This window comes from Polyodon spathula, chromosome 13 (genome assembly GCF_017654505.1).
Source record: "Polyodon spathula isolate WHYD16114869_AA chromosome 13, ASM1765450v1, whole genome shotgun sequence".
Classification (NCBI taxonomy): Eukaryota; Metazoa; Chordata; class Actinopteri; order Acipenseriformes; family Polyodontidae; genus Polyodon; species Polyodon spathula.
Window position 1 is genome coordinate 40,626,013 of NC_054546.1, and position 19,890 is coordinate 40,645,902.

A 19,890-nucleotide genomic window follows, 5' to 3' on the forward strand; every position below is an offset into this window, starting at 1 on the left:
GAAAATGAAAGCCCAAGTATACTGTGTACATCATATATCACATGCAATGTTTATAACACAGAAACTCTTCTGAATTTGAAAGACTGAACATCGTATTCTGAAAATCATGCTAATAAAACACACAATGAGGAAAAAGTCCTCTTTTCATGCCTGGTCTGCTTCAACTCATAAACTGCTAAACAGTAACTAGGCTATGCGTGTAACTGAATTAATCCTGACATAAAGACCTCACTGCTCCATTTAACCCTCACAGAGCTTCCAGGTTTGTCTGGTGACTCCATTGCGGTGACAATCTCTTCTCACTGTCCTTTAGCTGTGAATCTGGATGTTTCTCCAGGACAGTCAAAGACAAGGCTGAGTGAACCTGCCTCACCACTCTACAGTGCTGACAAAAAATAGGCCAATTAAAGGAGCCTGGGACAAACATAGCCTTAGGGTCGGTTACATCTACAGCAATTCAGGGAGTTCAAAATTAAAGACAGTAAAAGAACATTTTAAAAAATCTTTTCAATGAAAATAAAAGAAAATGATTCTGAAGATGAACCTGTTTCATATTCACTCATTAAATCACAGTGGTTAGGAGTTAGGATTTAAGAGTGAAAGTAGCAAATGGGAAAAATAATCCATTTTATACTGCTTTATAATCAGTTCCGCACAAACGAGAGGGTCACATTATAACCACAGCAAAATCTGAACAGCTTCAACACTCCACTGCAGAGCTGAGTACTTCCCTCCTGGTGTTTGTTCTGCCTGGACCCTAAATTAATTAAATGAATCAGTTTAACCTCCTTCCCGACCTTAAACTGTTAATTACTAAATGACACTTATATTTCACTCACATGGTCTGCGAGAACTCTGGGGGTTCGTCGTTAACGTTGGACATGCGTATCCTGACAGTGGCTGTCCCGGTCCGGGGGGGCTCCCCCTTGTCCACCGCCATGACGACAAACTCGTACAAGTGATTAGGCCTTTCATAGTCCAGCTGCCTGGCTGGGAAGATGGTGCCGTGAGCGGAGACAGTGAAATCAGGGCTCAGCGTGTAGTAGGAGATCTCAGCGTTCAACCCTGAGTCGCAGTCATTGGCTGACACTGAAAGAAAGGACAGGCAAAGTATATCATCTTATATACCCCTGCTATGTGAAACTGAATCACTATTCAATTCCTTTGGGATTATGATACTCAGAAAACAGGAGTGTATAATACTGAGGATTAAAAGACTGAAGGTCCTTCTTATAATTTTAACATACACACTTTTCCTCTTATATAAACAAAATAGATACACTACCCTCCAACAAGTACAGTAGTACTGTTCTGATACTTAGAGTAGTGTATAGAATTTACATTTAAATAGACTATAATAATATATGTATCTATTTATTAATTAACAAAAGATATGATTACTCGCTTAGAACAAACTCTCAATTTCAAGGTCCCAAGGGCACGTTACAATGCAATACAAAGAGAGCAATTATATATAACATAAGAGGCTGTTGGCCTAGTTATACTCACCCTGAAGTAGTGAGGTTGCCGTGGTTACAGTTTCCAGGACGCTTTCTTTGCTGTAGATTGACTGCAGGAATTCTGGGATGCAGTCATTCTCATCCATGATCATAACTAGGACCTAACAAGGGGGGAACAGGGGATGGACAAAATCAGAAGTATTAATGCTTATAACTGTCCTCTTCCAGAGATAGTCAAGAAGCTGCCATTTTCAAGCAGTACATTTATGAAAAGCTGCTTTGCTGTTACAGTTACCAAGTCAGAGGCTTTAGCAGCTACCGTTGCTGTTTTGTGCTTGGCTCCAAAAAAAAGGGGAAGGGCAGAAAGAAGACACAACTAAATGATTTACTAGGTAGCATTGCACTAAATTGCCCATTTCCAACTTTTGTCATTATTTATTGCCAAGAAGTGGAAAAATAAATCATCTCTACCAAACAACAGCAATCATGCCTCTTGCTATAGGCATTGTTTTTTGTAATAGCTTGCTTTGAAGTAAATGGTTCTGGCAAGTTCTTATTAGCAACTGAACAGCAAGGTCCTTGATTGATCCACAGAGGAGTAGCAACAAGGGCAGCAGTAATGAGACTGCGTTGCCTCTCTGTGTGCCAGGTTACCTCGACTGCGCTGCTCAGCTGCTCCTGGCTCTCTGTAGCTCTCACAAGCAGCAGGTAACGGTGTTGGTCGGTCTCAAAGTCAACACTCTGCATCAGGCTGATCTCCCCCGTTTCCTTGTGGATGCTGAACAGGCTGCTGGGGTTGATGAGGAGGCTGTAGATGAGAGCTTTCTCCTGGAAGGACTTGGCTGTCACTACCAGGAACCTGGAGTGGAGAGCAGTGTGCATAGTGCTTTATTTCAGTCATTCTCAACTGTTTTTCTACAAAACTATGGTGTAGGGAGGAATATTTAAAGATTCAAACCAGGACAAAATTATAAAAGCTGCAGAATCAGGAGCAAACACTCCTTTGTACGCTTTACTCTCAATCTGCATACTAATTTGTGCATCACAGTTCTAATTAGGACTATCCTGTGCAAAACCCAGAGCATTTCGGAGGACCTGCTAAAGCAATTTCGAAGACAAATATACTACATAACAGAAGAGATCTGGACTGAATCAGCACAGGCCAGTGTCCTACAGGCACCAGGGCATCTGTCAAGTACATGAGCCTGCATTATCCAGAATGCCCTGTCTGCAAACTGGCTGATCTCCAGAGCTTGTTCCCTATCAACCGTTGTTTCAGAACAGAGCCTTGGACTCGAAACACCATAATTCATTGCAATTCTGATCTAAAGCAAATGTGCATGATAACACAAAGTATCAACATTACTAAATAATTTAATTCCTGATCCACAAAAGCATCTTGAAAAACAATGATTGAACAAACAAGGCAGTAATGAAAACATTTAGATAAGTGACATTCGGTTTTAGGACAGCTCCACCCCTTCTTACCACGCTGCAGTATATCTCACGAGTAGACTAAGTTACAGTGATTTCAATACAATATTTTGCAGTGCCACTACGAGCTGCCAACGTGGTTTAAATCTGCTTTTTATGACTCGACTCTAGCTTTCAAATAGCTGACCCATATTTAGGAGATGGCAATTAGATCATACATTTCTAAAATATTTTGTTCAGCCGCAATTGCTAAGAAATACTGTACTAAAAAATTGAAGATTATGTAACATCCATAGCCACTACTATTGTAAAAAGTGAGCAGCTGAATCGGGCCAAAGCCAGGTAGCTTATAAAAGACAGTGTGTCCTGTCTGCACTGACTGCTCTGTAGCGACTGGGAGGTATATTATCCTGCCTAAGGACTTTCAAATGTTTAACTTTAAGTAGTTAATTCAGCTGATCCATTCATAAATCACTTTAACAGGCAAAATGATTATGTGATTGATTTCCATTACATGAGAGTAGATGTTAAAACTTAATGCTGATTTGAACTCGGATCTCACCAAGATAAGCACCAACTAAGACATAGTTTTACAGTAAACTAATGTGATCCATCTGCATCTCCATCCATTTGCGTTTCTTTCCATCTGATGATGCAGATATCCTTCTGCCTGGTGTTGATGGCTGAAGTGTAATGCTGTCTCCAGGGATCAGCTTATTTTGCCTCCCCAGAGCAGCAGCACATGCAACTGCTGCGATGCTGGTTCCGGGGAACAACCACAGTGCGGTCTCCCCAGCGCATCAGCATGACAACCGTTTGGATTGAGCTAAGTAGGGTACATCTCTGGGGTCTTCAAGTGGGCATCTTCTGTCCTTGGTGTTTCATTGACTAGCTCACGACACCTCAAGAGGACTCAACAGTGATTCTGGAGTCCCAGCATCACCCCCTTCCATCCCCCCCACTCAACTCAGCCAAGCTTACTTACCCGTACATCAGCATTGCTTTTTTCTATTGTGCTTTTATCCCCATCCAGAATCTTTCTGTCTCAACCATAGCCATTTGCTGTTACTTTCTGCTGCTTCAGATAAGTTCTTCATTGTGCGACGCAACTCTTGGCCACTGAATCCAACGTCTCTGAGAAACCGGGTTGCAGAGTGTGCCACAAATCCTGACAACCCACCTCCAATGGGTAAACTCGGACTCTCCATCCTCACTGTTCCTCTTCAGCAGCTAGTTGAGCATACCGAAGTTTCTTCCTCTCATACGCCTCATCCACAGCATCCTACTATGGCACTGTTAACTCTACCAAATGAACAAGGCATGCTGATCCAGACCACAAGACAATGTCTGGTCGAAGGTTAGTGGTGGCAATCTCAGGTGGAAAAATAAGCCGTTGACCAACATCTGCCAGCATCTTCGAGTCTCTAGCAGTTTCCAGTTGTCCTGGGCAAGGTTTGGTTTTGACCCCTTTTCTTGGTGGTTGCTCTCCTGGACAGAGGAATATTGTCTTTGGTGTAATGCTTTGAAGGAACTGGTGGCAACTTATTGGTCAGGTTACAATGTCTTCCAATGCTAAGGCCAAACATCACAGCACCTGGTCATGGTGCCAAGTAAACTATCCTTGGCTAAGACTCACCTTACATCCAGTCAAAATGTGCCTTAATGTTGCAAGTGATGAACGCAAATGAAACAAGATGGATCCTCACCCACCCAGAGGTTTAGGTTCTGTGGTGATGGGAGATGTTCCATTGTCCATACATTGACACCTAGCTAGGCATTTTGAAAGAACTATATGCAATTGTTTTTTACAGAATGAAAACTCTGCTTGTGTATACTCACGGCTGTCCCTCAGGAGTGTTTTCAGGGATAGAGATAGAATAGGATGTGTTGGTAAACTGAGGAGCCCGGGGTCCTGCTATAACAGACACCACTGCCGGCTGCCCCCTGTTACCCAGCTTGTCCGCCGCAAACACGTTCAGCAGGTACTCCTTATCTTTTAGCAGGGGGAGGCCTGTGGTTTTAATCAAGCCGCTCTTCCTGTCAACATCAAACCGCCCGTCGCCGCCTGAAACCAAGAACCACGTTTACACTCACACAGTATTTAAAGGCTATCCAATTGACAAGATAATCACTGTGTTTAATATCCAATAGGTGACTCAAGTCTCAATACATTATATGACAATCTGAATCACGTTCTTGTACTTCCATACTTTACAGTTCCAATAAACAAACATCACAAAGGGTCCCATTGACGGCAATGCACCGCAATGTGTCGCCGACTGACTGATTCGGTTGATATTAGAATGGAAACCGCAGATAACTGACTTTTTAAAGTTAAGATCCCAGAAACGCCAAAGCGCTTACCGTCTGACAGGAAGTACTCCACCTCTCCATTGATTCCCTCATCCCCATCTCGAGCGAGCAGCCTGAAGACCACAGTGCCAGGGGCAGCTCCTGAAGACACCACAGTGAGGAATGGAGGCTGCTCGATGGCCCATTCCGGAACGTTGTCATTGACGTCGGTGACTATCAACTCCACACGAATCAGGTACCAGTCCTCTCCTGTCAAAGAGAGAGTCTTATTGGTAATCACTTGCAGATTTTCTTGCCCATTTAGCTCAAGCAGTTAAAAATCTTGTTTTCAGTTTACAAGGCGTCAGGATTAATCATAGCTGCCAGCACCCGTTCTCTCTCAGGCACTGTAAGAACAATAGAGCAAACACAGTCATTTAAGTGATTAAAGACAGCCCCGGCAGGTTCAAATAGGTGTATTTGTGGTATGGTGGTTAGTCCAAACAGTCCATTGTTGTATGAGTGTTGTGTTTTATGTATAAAGGGGAATTACAGTGAAGAGACCCCGCCATGTGCTTTATCCAAATCATTGCACTTTGAGATGTTCCAGGCAATTCTATGAGCTTTATTGAACATACATAGTGAGTTTGGGATCCTTAGAGTTTGTCAGGTGGGAATGTTTTTACCAATACAGTGGAATTAATCATGTTTCTCTTTTTATTATGCAAACAGTTAAATTCTAAAACCTTTTACTTTTGAATCTGAGCAATGATTCCAATATAAATAACACCATCAACAGATGACTTCAGTAGTAACTGAGATATCAATACCAGTTTGGTTATTCCCCAGTGCTATGCGTCTGTTTTGAAGGGTGTGATTTAACATTAACATTTGATGCCTTCCAGAAGCCACAAAGGATAGGAAAGTTCTTGACGGATGTGAAAAACCTTCCCTGGCGTTTGATGTGATTGTTCAGGTGATTTGATTACTGTTTTCTAGTCTGCTTCTGAATAACAACACATCCCTCAAGGTCTTGGTTAACCAATGGAGCACCGTGAGATAAAATATAAATGCTGGTGTAATCCCCTGGGACTTTGCATAAATGAACTGGAAAGGATTTAGCACATAACGCGATGCAAACAAAATTGAAGTGGTTCCTGCTAATGCACACTATGCAGCTTAACTACAGCAAAAGATACTTAGTGAGCGAAATATGACCCAAAATAATGGATATTGTCAGTCTGCACATTCAGAACCTGGTGATCTTTTCATATTAAAACAATTACAAGGCCTGCCGAACATGATGACCATGTTTAAACGATTAAAAGGGCATCTGTTTGAACCGGCCACTCGGTGAACCAGACAATGCCGCTCTGTATCTGCAGTATATATGTATCTGGAATCTGCAAAATATTTAATCAGCACTTAATGTCTTTAGGCCATTTTGTGAGGAAACTGACTTATTTGGCTTAGCAATGTGCATATCTGACAAGGGATTTTAAAAAGAGATAGTGCTGTAATTACATTTTATCCCGGGGCTCTAAAGTTCTGTTTGCTTATCCATGGAACGAGGATAACACAAGCCATGGAAATGTGCACCTCCTCACATTGCCCTGTGTATATGCCTGATGCAACTCCACAGGTAGAATGCAGGCATCCAAGCAGAATATAATATAGTTCCAGACACAGGCAACCATCTTCAAGCTACACATAACAATGTATTCTCTATGGAGCTGCATCGCAATACTCTTTGACTTCCAGATCCTGCATAGGAGGGCAGCCTCAAGCCTGCCCAAGAGAGACTAAGCTGAGACCATTTGTGACCAAAGCTACGTTTGAACCCAGGCCTACATCAGTGAAAGGCTGGTCCTGTGCATAACCTTGAATTGTATCTAAGGCTAGCCCCTCAGGTGCTTTCATATAATATACAAGGCTACTCCTGGGGCTAGATGAGAAACTCCAGTTGGTTATTTATCTGCACAGGAAGCTCTGTATATGGGAACCTACCACTATCAACTTCAATTAATGTCATCAGTGGTTTAATATTACATAAATTGACTAGGGGCAATGATCACAATCAGGGGGACGTATCATGCATGTGTCATGCAGTTAAAATACATGGAATAAACCAATGTAGTGTTTGCTATCTGGGAAGCTCTGAGTAGTCAGGCACCCATTAACATGCCTGTACCCATTATCCAGTTACCCAGTACGCCCATACTAACTGCAACACCTCTAGTTTCTTTTGAACATCAATTCCTCAGGACGTGCCCACTTTATTAGGATAATAAGCTGTTTTAATAAGGGATTGGGGATCAGCCCGTGTCAAAACGGATACAATCAACCTCTTCATTAACTATGTCCACATTAGAGATCTGTAGCTGAAATAACCCCTTGACTGATTCACTGCCCAAAGGATTATTTCAACAATTCAACATGTTTTATTGCTCATCCCTCACAGAATCAATAAATTTACAAGCTGCCCGGTTCATCACAACAGAAAATATTATATATACCAAGCTCGATTTATCGTAATAGAGATTGTCATGCCTTACCTTATTATGTGATTCAGTATAATTTTTATGTGCTTCTTCAATAGGGCTGTTTTAATTTGCGACATTTGGATAACAAGTTTCTCTTTTGTTCATAAGCCGTATGGTTTGCAGGATAATTAAAGTACTTCAGGAGCTGGAGTGTTTATTAATAATAATAATAATAATAATAATAATATAATAATAATAATAATAATAATAATAATGTGAACATGGGAAACATCAAAAACAATTAAAGTCGTCAGTGCCAGCACTAAGGTTTTTGACAGTGTGATGTTAATAGGAGTTAACAGGATCTTCTGAATTTGTACCATAAATAAAACTTCAGATCTATGCCTACAATTGAAGCCGCCAACCTAAAGTTAACCTAAATAAAGGTTCTTATGTACCCTTTAATAGTAAAATAGTACTATTGATAAACTATTGGTAAACAAGCGGATCACACACACCAAAGGCACCAGCCTTGCAAACGCACTTCAAAGAAGTGCCAGCCAAGGTTTTAAAATAAATTTTATTACAGTATCATAATTACTTGTCCTCCTTTTCTTCTCATAAAGATATGTTGGTTCTTTGCATGTGTATTTTCTACATTAGTATTAATGCTGTCTATGTAAAAGTTGCTTCTTCTTCCTGGTACTAAATCATATGGAAATCAACACGGTCATGTGACTGTTTTTTTTTTTATATATATATATATATATACTTTTTGCACTGCGTTGTGTTTAAAAAATAATCTGAAGTATAAAACAAGCATACTTCTAACAATGTGGATCTCTAAAAGCAACAACAATGCAGCACATATTTGCTCTTTAACAAACCAACAAAAAAAACTAAAAAATATGCTTTAGAATAGTTCTAAGGTAATTTTGTTTTAAATCACAAGATCAAAGGGGCATTGCTTCCCATTTTCACAAAAAGCAGAGATTATCTTCAGAGACTTCTGCAGTGTGTCTTTTGATAAGTAACAATTTACACAGTCAGAGCCATAAAGCTTAAAATGTTCTATAATTTAGCAGTAGAACGACAGAGATCAGCTTTATTACCTGCACAACTTCTGCAGCAGACATGTATCTTCCTGGAGAGTTCAAGCAGAAACCGTGCATATTACAGTTTACAAAATACCTAAATAGCAGGCTACAAGTGTATGTTGTTCTATTGGCTGTTCAATAGAACAGTATACTGACCCTTGAAATAATAAACTGTGTTTGTCTGTATTCACTCTCCACCTAGCTTGAAATCTAACGAGCTTCTGGAATTAAAGATGTGCCAAATTACCTGAATTTAATTGGCTGGTATCCACTGAATAATGTTTCCTATGACCAGATTCTGATTGACAGCTAATGGTCAAAACCTGCTGGTGATCATGTCAGGACAATAACACTTCTATTACTGTCATTTTGTCACTCTATAATCTTGGTAAAATCATAGTCTAGTCAAAGTTATATATATATTATATGTCAACCAACACATTTTATTAATTAACATTTTTGTTGGCAATTATTGTCTATTTTTCTTCATCATAAAAGTCTGGTTAGTATCTGTTAATACTGAATATACAGATACAGTACATATAAGGTTCCCCTGCTTTCCCCATTTCGATTCTTAAGTAAACGAAAATGCTAAAAAAATGCTAAATCTTGCAGATTGTCTTTTTTGTCTGTCACAAAAAAAAATGGTATTACATTTCCTCCAGAAAGCAATTGGCTTCAACAAGGAAAAACAAAAGGATGGCGTTTGATCAAGCCATTAATGCCTCTGGAACCACACTATTGTATTTCATAACTGGTCAGTAATCCATTCTGTCATTTTCAATACTGCACTTCAAAAAGCATTGACTTCTACCTGCCAAGAATCTATAATGGTCTGATGTCTGTTTTAAATCAGCGTCTTGGCAAATCTCCTGAATGGTCACACACTGTCTTAATCTGTTAGAAGAACAGGGATTAGGGCAAGCCTCACCTAATGAAATCCACCGCTATAAATACGGTGTGAAGCTCAAATCCACAAACCGTAAATTCTGCTAAAACTATTTCAAGCTACTCCACTTCCAATGGTCCTACAGAGCCAAATTCTTTGTGTTATCACTGGAACCAATAAACAGTGGGCAGTGGCATCCAAATAACGCTATCCCGACACCGTGTTGGGGGTTGGAACCTTGAGTTTTTATTTGTTCCAAATCCATTGTTTTGCTTCGTCCACTATGCGAACATGTGACTATGTGACTATGGACTATGGTACTGAATTGAAATTTAATTATATATTATATATATATATATATATATCTATATAATATGATATATATATATATATAATATATTATATATAAAGTATTTTGGTAAAATAAAATAATAATAATAATAATAATAATAATAATAATAATAATAAATAATAATAATAATAATGATCTTAGTTGTATATTCAATCTGCCTGTGAGCAAAAAAAATCACTGGCCCTGAAAGTGAGCCGTGTGTAAAGCGACGAAGCTCAGTCATGCCTGCTGCCAGTAAACAGCCAAATCTACATCAAAACAGCACTGAGGTGACACACTTAGAAAGAGCAATAATCATGAGTGCACTTGCTGAACCGCAGTAGACTCTTTGCCTCCAGTGCGTCTACCTAAAAACATCATCTGCTTCCTTTACAGAACGCTGCCCCGTTTAAATAAGCACATTAACCAACACATAGGCTTGAATAATCTGTACGGAATGTGGTGCAATATTGGAAGGAAAATGATGGGAACATTTTAACACAATGGCTGCAATAGCTCAATAGGAATTCAATCTGAATTTCAGGAACGTTATTTCATCAATTAACAGGAAATTCGCATAGAATGTATAAAGGTATTACATGTGAAGCAATTAAATGTATTCTATTATAACCTGAACAAATATTTGTGTGTATGAAAAAAAAAAAAAAAAGATGATTTGCTTGAAATGTATGCCGCTGTTTAAAGGCAGTTTCAAGATTACAAAAGTCCTGTTAGCTTTAAAGGAAGTCCATCATAGAATAATGCTGATTGGCTGAGATGATCTCTGAGGTTCATAATGTATGGCTATTAATGTTTACTTCATACATACAATTACAAAGTGGGCACCATGTAATTTATAACTCATGATCTAGCTAATACATTCACCACTGAGTCCAGCAGTACTGTGGTAAACATTAAACAAGTGAACAAAATTGTACTCAGTGCAGTGTACTGCACATGAGACCTCAGCTATTCAGCCAGGTCAGAACTTTGACACAGTAAAGGAATCATCTAATGACTAAATGAGCATCTAGGCTTCAGATTACTAATTGGGTAAAACTACATGCTACTAAAGCATGGCCAACCAAAGCACCAAACCCCACTTATCAATGTGCCACTTCAACATTAGTCACAGAAGAGAAGCCTATTTGATGGAATTAGGGTAAAGCAGCAATTTCAGTTCAACTATTTTCTGCCATTTTACACCCAATTTTCAGGGCTTACTTCTACTCAAGAGAGACCTGCATTTGTTACGGATCACAGTGTATCTTATTTCTATCACCAGCATTATTAGTTTTCCAGCTAGCGCTTCACTGCTAGACCATAGGACTTTGCTATCTCGCTGATAGCAAAACTCAGTATGAAAAAAACAAGCGTTAAAAAGCATGTTTAATAAGCCCCTAAAGCAACGACACGCTGGTTTAGGTCATCTTGTTGATATGCTGCATGTGTGGTAAATAAATATTGAAATCTCTGCCATGTGGGAATGGGCCTCATTTCACAGCTTTCTGATGTTTCAGTCTTATCTTATTTTAGAGATTTCAATTTTTTTTTTTTCAACTTGCTTATGAAGGTTTAAAATATCTGGCATAAAGAAAAAAATGCTAGAAGTTTGGTAATTACTCATATAAAAGAGTACCCTAGTGAAAGCATAGCAAAGTGTAATACAGCAAAGGGAAAGCATTGTAAAGCATGTTCTTTTGTAAAGAATAGTGAGTTATGGTAAAGAGTATTAATAAACATGGCAAACAAGGGTACATGATGGTAAATGCATAGTAAAACCACGGGGAAAGCATAGTAAAACTGTAAAAACACCATGCAAAAATACTGTGGCAAACTTTTATAAGGGTCATTTTTTTTCTTAACCATGACTCTTGATATAAACACCATCACTGCTTGTTTGGCTTAGTACTTTGACCATAGATCAGCGCTAACAAAAACATCTAAAAATAGATGCCATTACTGACCAAAGGAACCTCGCCATAGAGCCACGAGCTCCCTTAGCTTCATGACAGTGTTTTTAATTTTCACTCCTCACACTGTACTATTGGGTTGTGAGACTGATGCATCAGGTGAAAATTAGAATCAATGTGATGTGCGAGTTACATAGGCGTCGCTGGACAAGGAGCCTGGTTAATTTCACCATAACTCATGTTTTTACTTGGAGGAAGTCTCATTTTCCGAACTACATTGTGAGGGAAAAAAAAATAAAAAAAAAAAAAAACATAAGTTCAGTGTTATTTGGTTTGTATCCCTACTATGATTCCTGTGTCAGTGATTATTATTATACTCCTTGGCTAAGGTACGGTTTTTTAAAAAATTTAAAAACGCAAGGTTTTCTGATAAATAGCTGCAATACAGGGATATGACAACAATGTTTTCATTCATTTTGAAAACAGTATGCAAATGTCATGAATCAATGAGAAAAGTACAGTCTATTATTTCAGATATTCCAACCCTTTTTAAAATTATTTATCCCTTACAAAAACACAGAAATCTAATGCAATGTATACCACATAAGAACCACATCTCTATTAAGATCACTTGTTTTCTAAGCTTTCAGAGAAGGTATTGTTTGTGAAAATAAGAGGGATTCTTAACTAGAATGACAAAAAAAGATCCCTTTTATTTCACAATACAACCCTTTTTTGGTGACAGATCACAGCGTTACGAGGTAGCTCAAAAAGAAAACCTGTCTAAGCAGTCCTGCCTGCCTAATTAGCTGACTTGTTTACCGCTAGACAGGACCGACACAAAGGCTCATGTGATGGTTACACACATTTTAATTGCTGCACATTCTCTGAACGCAGGAGTGTGGAATACATTGAGTGCCCAAAGACAAAGCCAGCAACAGGAACCTGGACAATATGTGAAAACCTCTTTAACCTTGTTTAAAAGAGAAAAGAGAATGTGGAAGCAGCAGACACAAGCATGAAAAAATAAATTGGCTAAAACAAATAAATAACCAACTTTTAAAAAAATAATAAAAAGAAAAGAAAAATGTCACGCACAATTAAGGAGCATTGAATACCTTAATGAATGCATATCTTTTTTTGATATGCATGACACAGTATTTTACAATGTGCAGCATTAATAGGGGATCTGACAAGAAGGCATAATAGATGCAGTCAGTCTTGCCAAGCTTTTTAAAGATGCATTACAGCTTTGAACTGACTGAAATGCATAAACTGTTCACTGTCACAAAAAGCACTGTCTGTCACTGTTCAAAACATCCACAACTCGTGATGATGAGTGCTGATTTTGAAAAGAGACGACAGCATATCTCCATTTGTCTCGTCTTTGTCTTGGATTGTTTTTGAAGTCACAAGGCAGTGGTTAGAAGGTCACGGTCGCTGGTCTCAGACTCACTAGCAGTCAGTCAGCTTCTTCCCTGGTAACCCAATCTTTATAGGGGTGGTACTGTGCTGTGTAGAGACACGCAAGCAACTCTTTGTTGAGAAACAACAGGCACATAACAATAAGTGTACAAGTTTTATAGTTCCAGTTTTTAAATCTGCTTAGATCAGTAGACCCCAGTTTTACTTGACAACACCCAGAAAATAGAATTTGGGAAAGAATCATGTGGTCTACACCCAACATGCTTCAGCAGCACAGTAGTAGTCTAGTGATAATAGCTTTTCAAAGTATCTTTGCAAAGTATCTTTTCTTCTGTTAGGAAATGTAAAAAAATTATGTAAAGCATTTACAATGTGAAATATTATAAGTCTTATGATTCTGAGAAAATGAATGAGCCTGTTATAATGTACTCAATTATAGTTAAGGATACATTATATTATATATATATATATATATATATATATATATATATATATATATATAATTATATATATATATATATTATATATATAATAACACAGTAATAACACAGGTCTTTGCTTGCGGTTCAGCTTAACCATAACAAGGAACAGATCACTTCGATATGCCCCCTTTTTTACAGTCAATCATGACCCATTGGTTAACTAGTGCAACCGCTCCTCCAATCCGTGGCTGCCACATCGTTTCCCTTCCGGGTCGATGATTTTGTGTATCGTAGCTCCGTCCCCTTTCTAGATTACCTTCTAAACCTGGGAAGGAATTGTCTGGCCATCCAATTCAGGGCACTCTGTTTCCTTTACATAGCTCCCTCACAGGTCGGGAGGGAGATTTATCACCAAGAATCATTCTGTCTATGTCACAGTTGCCTAGCAATTATTTATTTATTTACTTTTATTCCACTGGCTATACTGTTAAAAGTAAACTTCAGGAATTAATTTTTATTAAAACTTCAGGTTAAATTTAATAGTGGAGAACAGATTACTAATATATGAACACCCAATAGCCTTGAATAGAATATTGTTAAAATATCGGTTTAAAGAATAATTTACACTACTACTTGCAATAGCAGACGGAGTTGCTAATGTACTGGGCTCTGTTTAAAGAATGGTTTCGTCAAAAGCTATCTGAATTACTAAGGAAAGATGCAGCCCATATGCCATGTAATTTCGTATTTCTTTCAGCCAGATTAACATATTTTGTTTGAAAGTCACTTCCGATGTGAGCTGTAACTTCTGTGGGGATTAAATGTTGTTGGAAAAAAATCACAGAAACACAGCTTTGACTGTTCTCAAGACAAGCAGAATGGGATAAGAAACATCTTGGAATGAACTGTGTTTCAGGAATCCCCCTCAAGTACTCATTCCATATCGCTGCAGCTGCACAGGTATTGCTCAGGTGCACATGCAGAAAATGAAGGTATACAGAAAAAGAGAATTGGATAAATGGGTTTATAAAAATATCAGTAGAAAGGTGAAATAAACTAAAAGCTCTTATTCTGTAGGATACTCTCTTGCAATCTGATGTCCATTTCAGAGAGGCTGTCCGTGTCACTGATTCATGCTCTTTCAGTTTACTCTTACAAATAGTCCCATTGTACAGATAAGAGATGTTCTTGGCAGGTTAAATAAACATCACAGTGGAGACAAATGTAACCAATAAACACATTTAAGATGTTCTCAAAATGTAAAGATTTGACAACAGCTATACCACGTTATATATGTTGACGGCAACAGCCATTTAGAACTTGCAGACAGGCAACTTAAAGGGATCAAAACTCTAGTAGGTACTGTACTGCTTTTCAACTGTGGAGGCCAAGGGTTAAATCTAATTACAGTGAGGTCACAAGTGAAATGAGCTTGAGCTCGTATTTTATCATTGGACAGTAGCCCACATTACCAAACGGCCAGACACAAAAAATAAAAAATAAAATATATATATATATCAAAAGACATTAATAACCTCCAAAGTGTTTTCCAAGCTGGATCAAGTTAAAAAAAAGCACTCAATCATAGACTGTGAGATAAACTTTATAAGAAGTTAAGACCAACGTGCTGGCTAGTCCCTTTATCAGTGTAATGAAACTGATGAACTGCCAAAGGTCATCAGCAGCTCCACTTTCCTTGACACATGCCCCTGACTTGTCATAATTAAAATGCTGGAAGGAATTCAAGGGAATTGAATTATTAACAGTCTTTATTAAACAAAAGTGTTGCAGTTTACAGTTTTTTTTAACTATTTAAGGGGTACTCCTGTTGTCACTGCATCCAGCAATTCCAAATCCCTAATTTGAGAAAGTGAATGAGAGGATTACAGGGCTGAGGCCATGAGATGAATGAAGGTTGCAGAGGATCTAAGCTGAAGTGACTTCAATAATACTGTATGGCTATGAACACACAGGGCTAGGTCGTTAGAATTTATGTGCTTATAAATTGAAGCTATGTAGAAAAAAAAAAAAGGTTAAGTCAGTTTTAACCCTCAGTAATGGAAAAATAAAACAATATAGTTCTGGTAAATTGTGTACTGCACTTCATAATATGTAGCATATTCAATTATAATATATGTCAGTAGTAACTTTTTATATGGGTGTAGTATGGTAAACCACAATGCAATATGGATCACATTTTAAATAACTTTAATGTTTTAACAAAACAAAATGCAAATGGGAGAACTGGATGGTGGCGCAATTGATTGGGTTTGAGTTCAGATCCAGTTTAATTCACAGTTTCAAAAACAGTACACTGCAACAACCAAAAGTATGTATATAAGCTTACACATCATGTTCTTATGCATCAGGAACCTTTCCAGTCAACACAGTAAACAAGCTAAGCAGGGGCCACACATTTTAAAAGTATCTAGTATATTGCGATGCGGCCTTGTCTGCAATAAGGTGTTTCTTACCCTTTGCTCAGAATCTGTGTAGACCTGGGGGATTTGCAGAGTCTGTTCACAGCAATGTCAGCAGCAATTTCATCACTTTACAAGCTGTTGTAAAAAAAAAACTTCCCCGCTGGGTATAATTATGCTAATATTAACCAAGGTGTACATCACAGGTTTAATTGAACATAGGGAACTGGGACTTAATTTAATTTAAATAGAGTAGCTAGAAGAACTTGATTAATCTGTTTGAGTAAATATAAAAATGCATATATATATAAGTGTGTGTGTGTGTGTGTGTGTGTGTGTGTGTGTGTGTGTGTGTGTGTGTGTGTGTGTTCTACCAGTGTAATGTATTTTACCAGTTTTTTAATGAACACTGGAAATCGAAGGAGAGATATGTGTGTTGAAGATTCTAACACATAAAAGTCAGAACCACAAAGATTTTGCGATTTTATAATACTGATCAAATAACTAGCATAGCTTGTGAAAATATCATACAAAGAGTAAACGTTACAATGAACATTACGAAATGCATGTCAAGCTTAATACGTTTAATTATTATAAATCTGAACTTTTTTTTTTTTTTTCTAGATTTGATTTTACAATACAAGTGTTTGAGAAATGCATGCTGTCTCAGGCACCGTACTGTAACCCCCCCCCCCCAAATTACACCGATCTTAATGGCCAGCCTAACAGCAAAATACCTAGTTTAAAATATTAAATCTAACGACACAAACCCACTTGTAAACGACCTCACATTAATCCTAGCACTACCAAGACTGTTTTCAGCAATCTCTGGTCTCCCCTGCTTGAAAAATTAGAGACGGCATAGCCAAAAAGAATTTAAGGATTGATAACTACTTAAAACAACTGACCTCTTTTATCGTGTATTTTAACTGTAATCTCTACAATGGGCTTGGTTTCTCTGTCCAGCAGTCTAGCGATCACAATATCACCCGTGTCTCTGGTGACAGTGACTGGAGAGTTCTCCACCTGAGGGTACATCAACTCGAAACTGGCTGACTTGAACCGGACAGGGTTCAAACTCATCACAACAGAACCGACGCTGGCGTCTTCAGACACTGTTATGACCACCGGCTTCTCTGACTGTAACAGCGACCTCCGCTTTTTCAGTAAACCCGGGTAACGTGCTTCGGTTTCGGCTGCAGCTAGGGACCACCGCCTGGGGAAGATCTCAACTTCCATTTTTGGGCTAGTAAGAGCCGTTTTGCCGTGGTCTCTTGCGAAAACATCAAATTTAATCGGGCTTGCCAAGCCGAGAATGGAATCGACCAGTAAAACTTCTCCTGTTTTGGGTACCACGTAGAAGCTCCCGTTTTTAGGCTGGATAGAGTAAAATAATTCAGCATTTTTACCGCTGTCTGCATCCCATGCTGTTACTTTGTAGACCACTGATCTCAAGGCTGTGGCGTCGTCTAGAGTAATTTTAATATTGGTATTATTAAATGTAGGTTCATGGTCATTAGTGTCCAAGACGTCAACCTTTAGCGATGCAACTTCGGCAACTATACTGTCTTTTGACGAACAACTTTGACAGCATATACCCAGCTGCAGTATATATTCTGATTGGACCTCTCTGTTCAAGCTTTTAGTGGTTTTCATTAAAATGTGACCGTGCTTGTGATGGTAATACATATGAAACGCAGCACTACCTTCTCCAAGCAGTATCAGGTGCATCCCACCAACCTTTGAGCACCATTTCTGTGGGTCGATCCTTTTAATAGGAATGCTTAGTCCGTTTAATTTGGACCCAGGTGGCGAGTTTTCAAACACGTGTCCATGAAAGAAGGGTTTCCTCAGTTCTGCCTTATTCCCTAAAACCGAGGATATGAAATACGATAGTAAAATTGTCCAGATCATGATTATAACTATGGTTATCCACGGTGATGGTCCCAGGTGCGCCTGCTGGAAATGCAGATCCTCTTCAAAATTATTGTCACGTTAATCTATCCCGTAAAACCATTAAAAAAAAAAAGTTGATCTTTTTGACATAGCTACTTCACTTGTCACGGCTGCTGTCTCTATGATCACTAGCTTAGGCGAGTCGCCTTCCCCTATCCAGAACAAGTGCGCACTGCTGACGAGTGTGATGGTATTTCTAACAGCATTCAGAATCAGCTCTGCTGGATAGCGCCACACTCCAAGCTTGGGAATCCCGGGGGAACCCCTCCCACGTGACTGTCACCTTGTGCCTTTTTACAGCAGTTGTCAGATATGGTTTTTTGCTGTTCTTATTGCATTCTGCTGTGCTACTAAAGCTTTTAAAAGTATCTAAAAATCTATGTTCTCCGAGCAGGCAGCTCGGGCGCATGCTTATTAATTCACGAGGATTTCCTGTGATAGCCACTGATCTCCAGGCAACGATATAAGAGAATACTGAATGATATTCTGGTGTCGATGAGGGGGTTGATTTGGGGTACTACTGTTTCTGTGACAACTTGCCCCTGAAAACCATATATATTTATCTGAAGATGAACTATTTTGGGTACCAGCATGTTTAGAGGGTAAGCTGTCTGGAAACAAATGTCCTACTCACAAGCACCACAAGTCAACAGGGCTAGCTTAATATTTCATTGTCCTGAAAACATGTCTGTTTTCTTCAAAAGAATAGTGCAAACTACAAACAGATGGAAACAGGGGATGTAACACATTAGCAGCACAGGGGGGATACAGCCATTTTAAAATGCAGGATCTGTAATTCCAGAAGTCATGTTTGCAGGCTTCTCAGCTCATTACATTGTGAAATACAAATTACAATACACGCTATGGTATTAGAAGAGTCTTGTTATAATGTATATTATGCAGGCACTGTGCCATGGCATGATAATGTTTTTTAATGGGCCTGTCTAGCAGGTAGTTCACCACTGCCTGTCTGCGCTAGACAATGCACAATTAAAAAAAAAAAAAAAAAAAAAACTGCAATTGCTTTCTGTCCTGGGACATCTGCATATTAAAAACCAACAACATGCTGTCAGATGACTGCAAATGAAATGTGTAAGCTCTTTCACTGCCTGTGATTGGGAGGTAACTGAATAAAAACCTTTTGGAAATCAACAGGTCTAGTATGACAAACTCATGGAGATCACTGTCACACGTTTAAACTACTGTACCCATAATAATTTCTTACCAGACGCCCTTATCCAGAGCGATTTACAATTGCTACAGTTAATGAATTATCACGTTGAGTGGGATTAAGACAGTTCAGATAAATTACTGACCCATTTTCTTTAAAGACCTGAAGAGTAATGAATGATCTGCAAAGTAAAAAAAAAAATGAACAGCTGTATTAATTGTGCTGACTGCTGTACCGATACTGAGGGAAAGCTTAGTGTATTTAAAGTATAGTGAGAGCCGGTTCGAGTCCAGTCTATTCCTTTGCCGACCGAGGACGGGAGCTCCCATGGAGCGTCGCATAACCGGCCGCCCCGGTGGAGGGACGGTTAGGTTGACCAGGGTGTCCTCTGCTCACCGGGCGCCTGCGGGCTTACCTGTAAACTTCCAAGGGCTGTGTTGTCTTCCTGCACTAGCTCTGGGTGGCTGTATGGTGAGTCTGCAGTGTGTAAAAAAGCGGGCGGCTAACAGCACACGCTTCGGAGGACAATGCGAGTTCATCTTCGCTCCTCCCGAGTCAGCGCAGGGGTGGTAGCGGTGAGGTGGGCTAAATAATGGG

The 19,890-nt window shown here is 39.0% G+C and overlaps 1 protein-coding gene across 1 annotated transcript in view; it reads right to left on the reverse strand.

Annotated features, from left to right (window-relative positions):
- si:ch211-186j3.6 (neural-cadherin) overlaps positions 1–18,269 on the reverse strand; it is a 51,321-nt gene extending 33,052 nt beyond the window's left edge. Inside the window, exons 1-6 of the mRNA XM_041267494.1 lie at positions 17,075–18,269; positions 5,259–5,456; positions 4,734–4,959; positions 2,115–2,319; positions 1,510–1,621; positions 840–1,089 (exon numbers count right to left, since the gene is read on the reverse strand). Coding sequence (XP_041123428.1) covers positions 840–1,089; positions 1,510–1,621; positions 2,115–2,319; positions 4,734–4,959; positions 5,259–5,456; positions 17,075–18,080 — 1,997 coding nt within the window. The 5' untranslated portion in view covers positions 18,081–18,269. The remainder of the gene's footprint in view (positions 1–839; positions 1,090–1,509; positions 1,622–2,114; positions 2,320–4,733; positions 4,960–5,258; positions 5,457–17,074) is intronic.
- Positions 18,270–19,890: the final 1,621 nt, after the last annotated feature.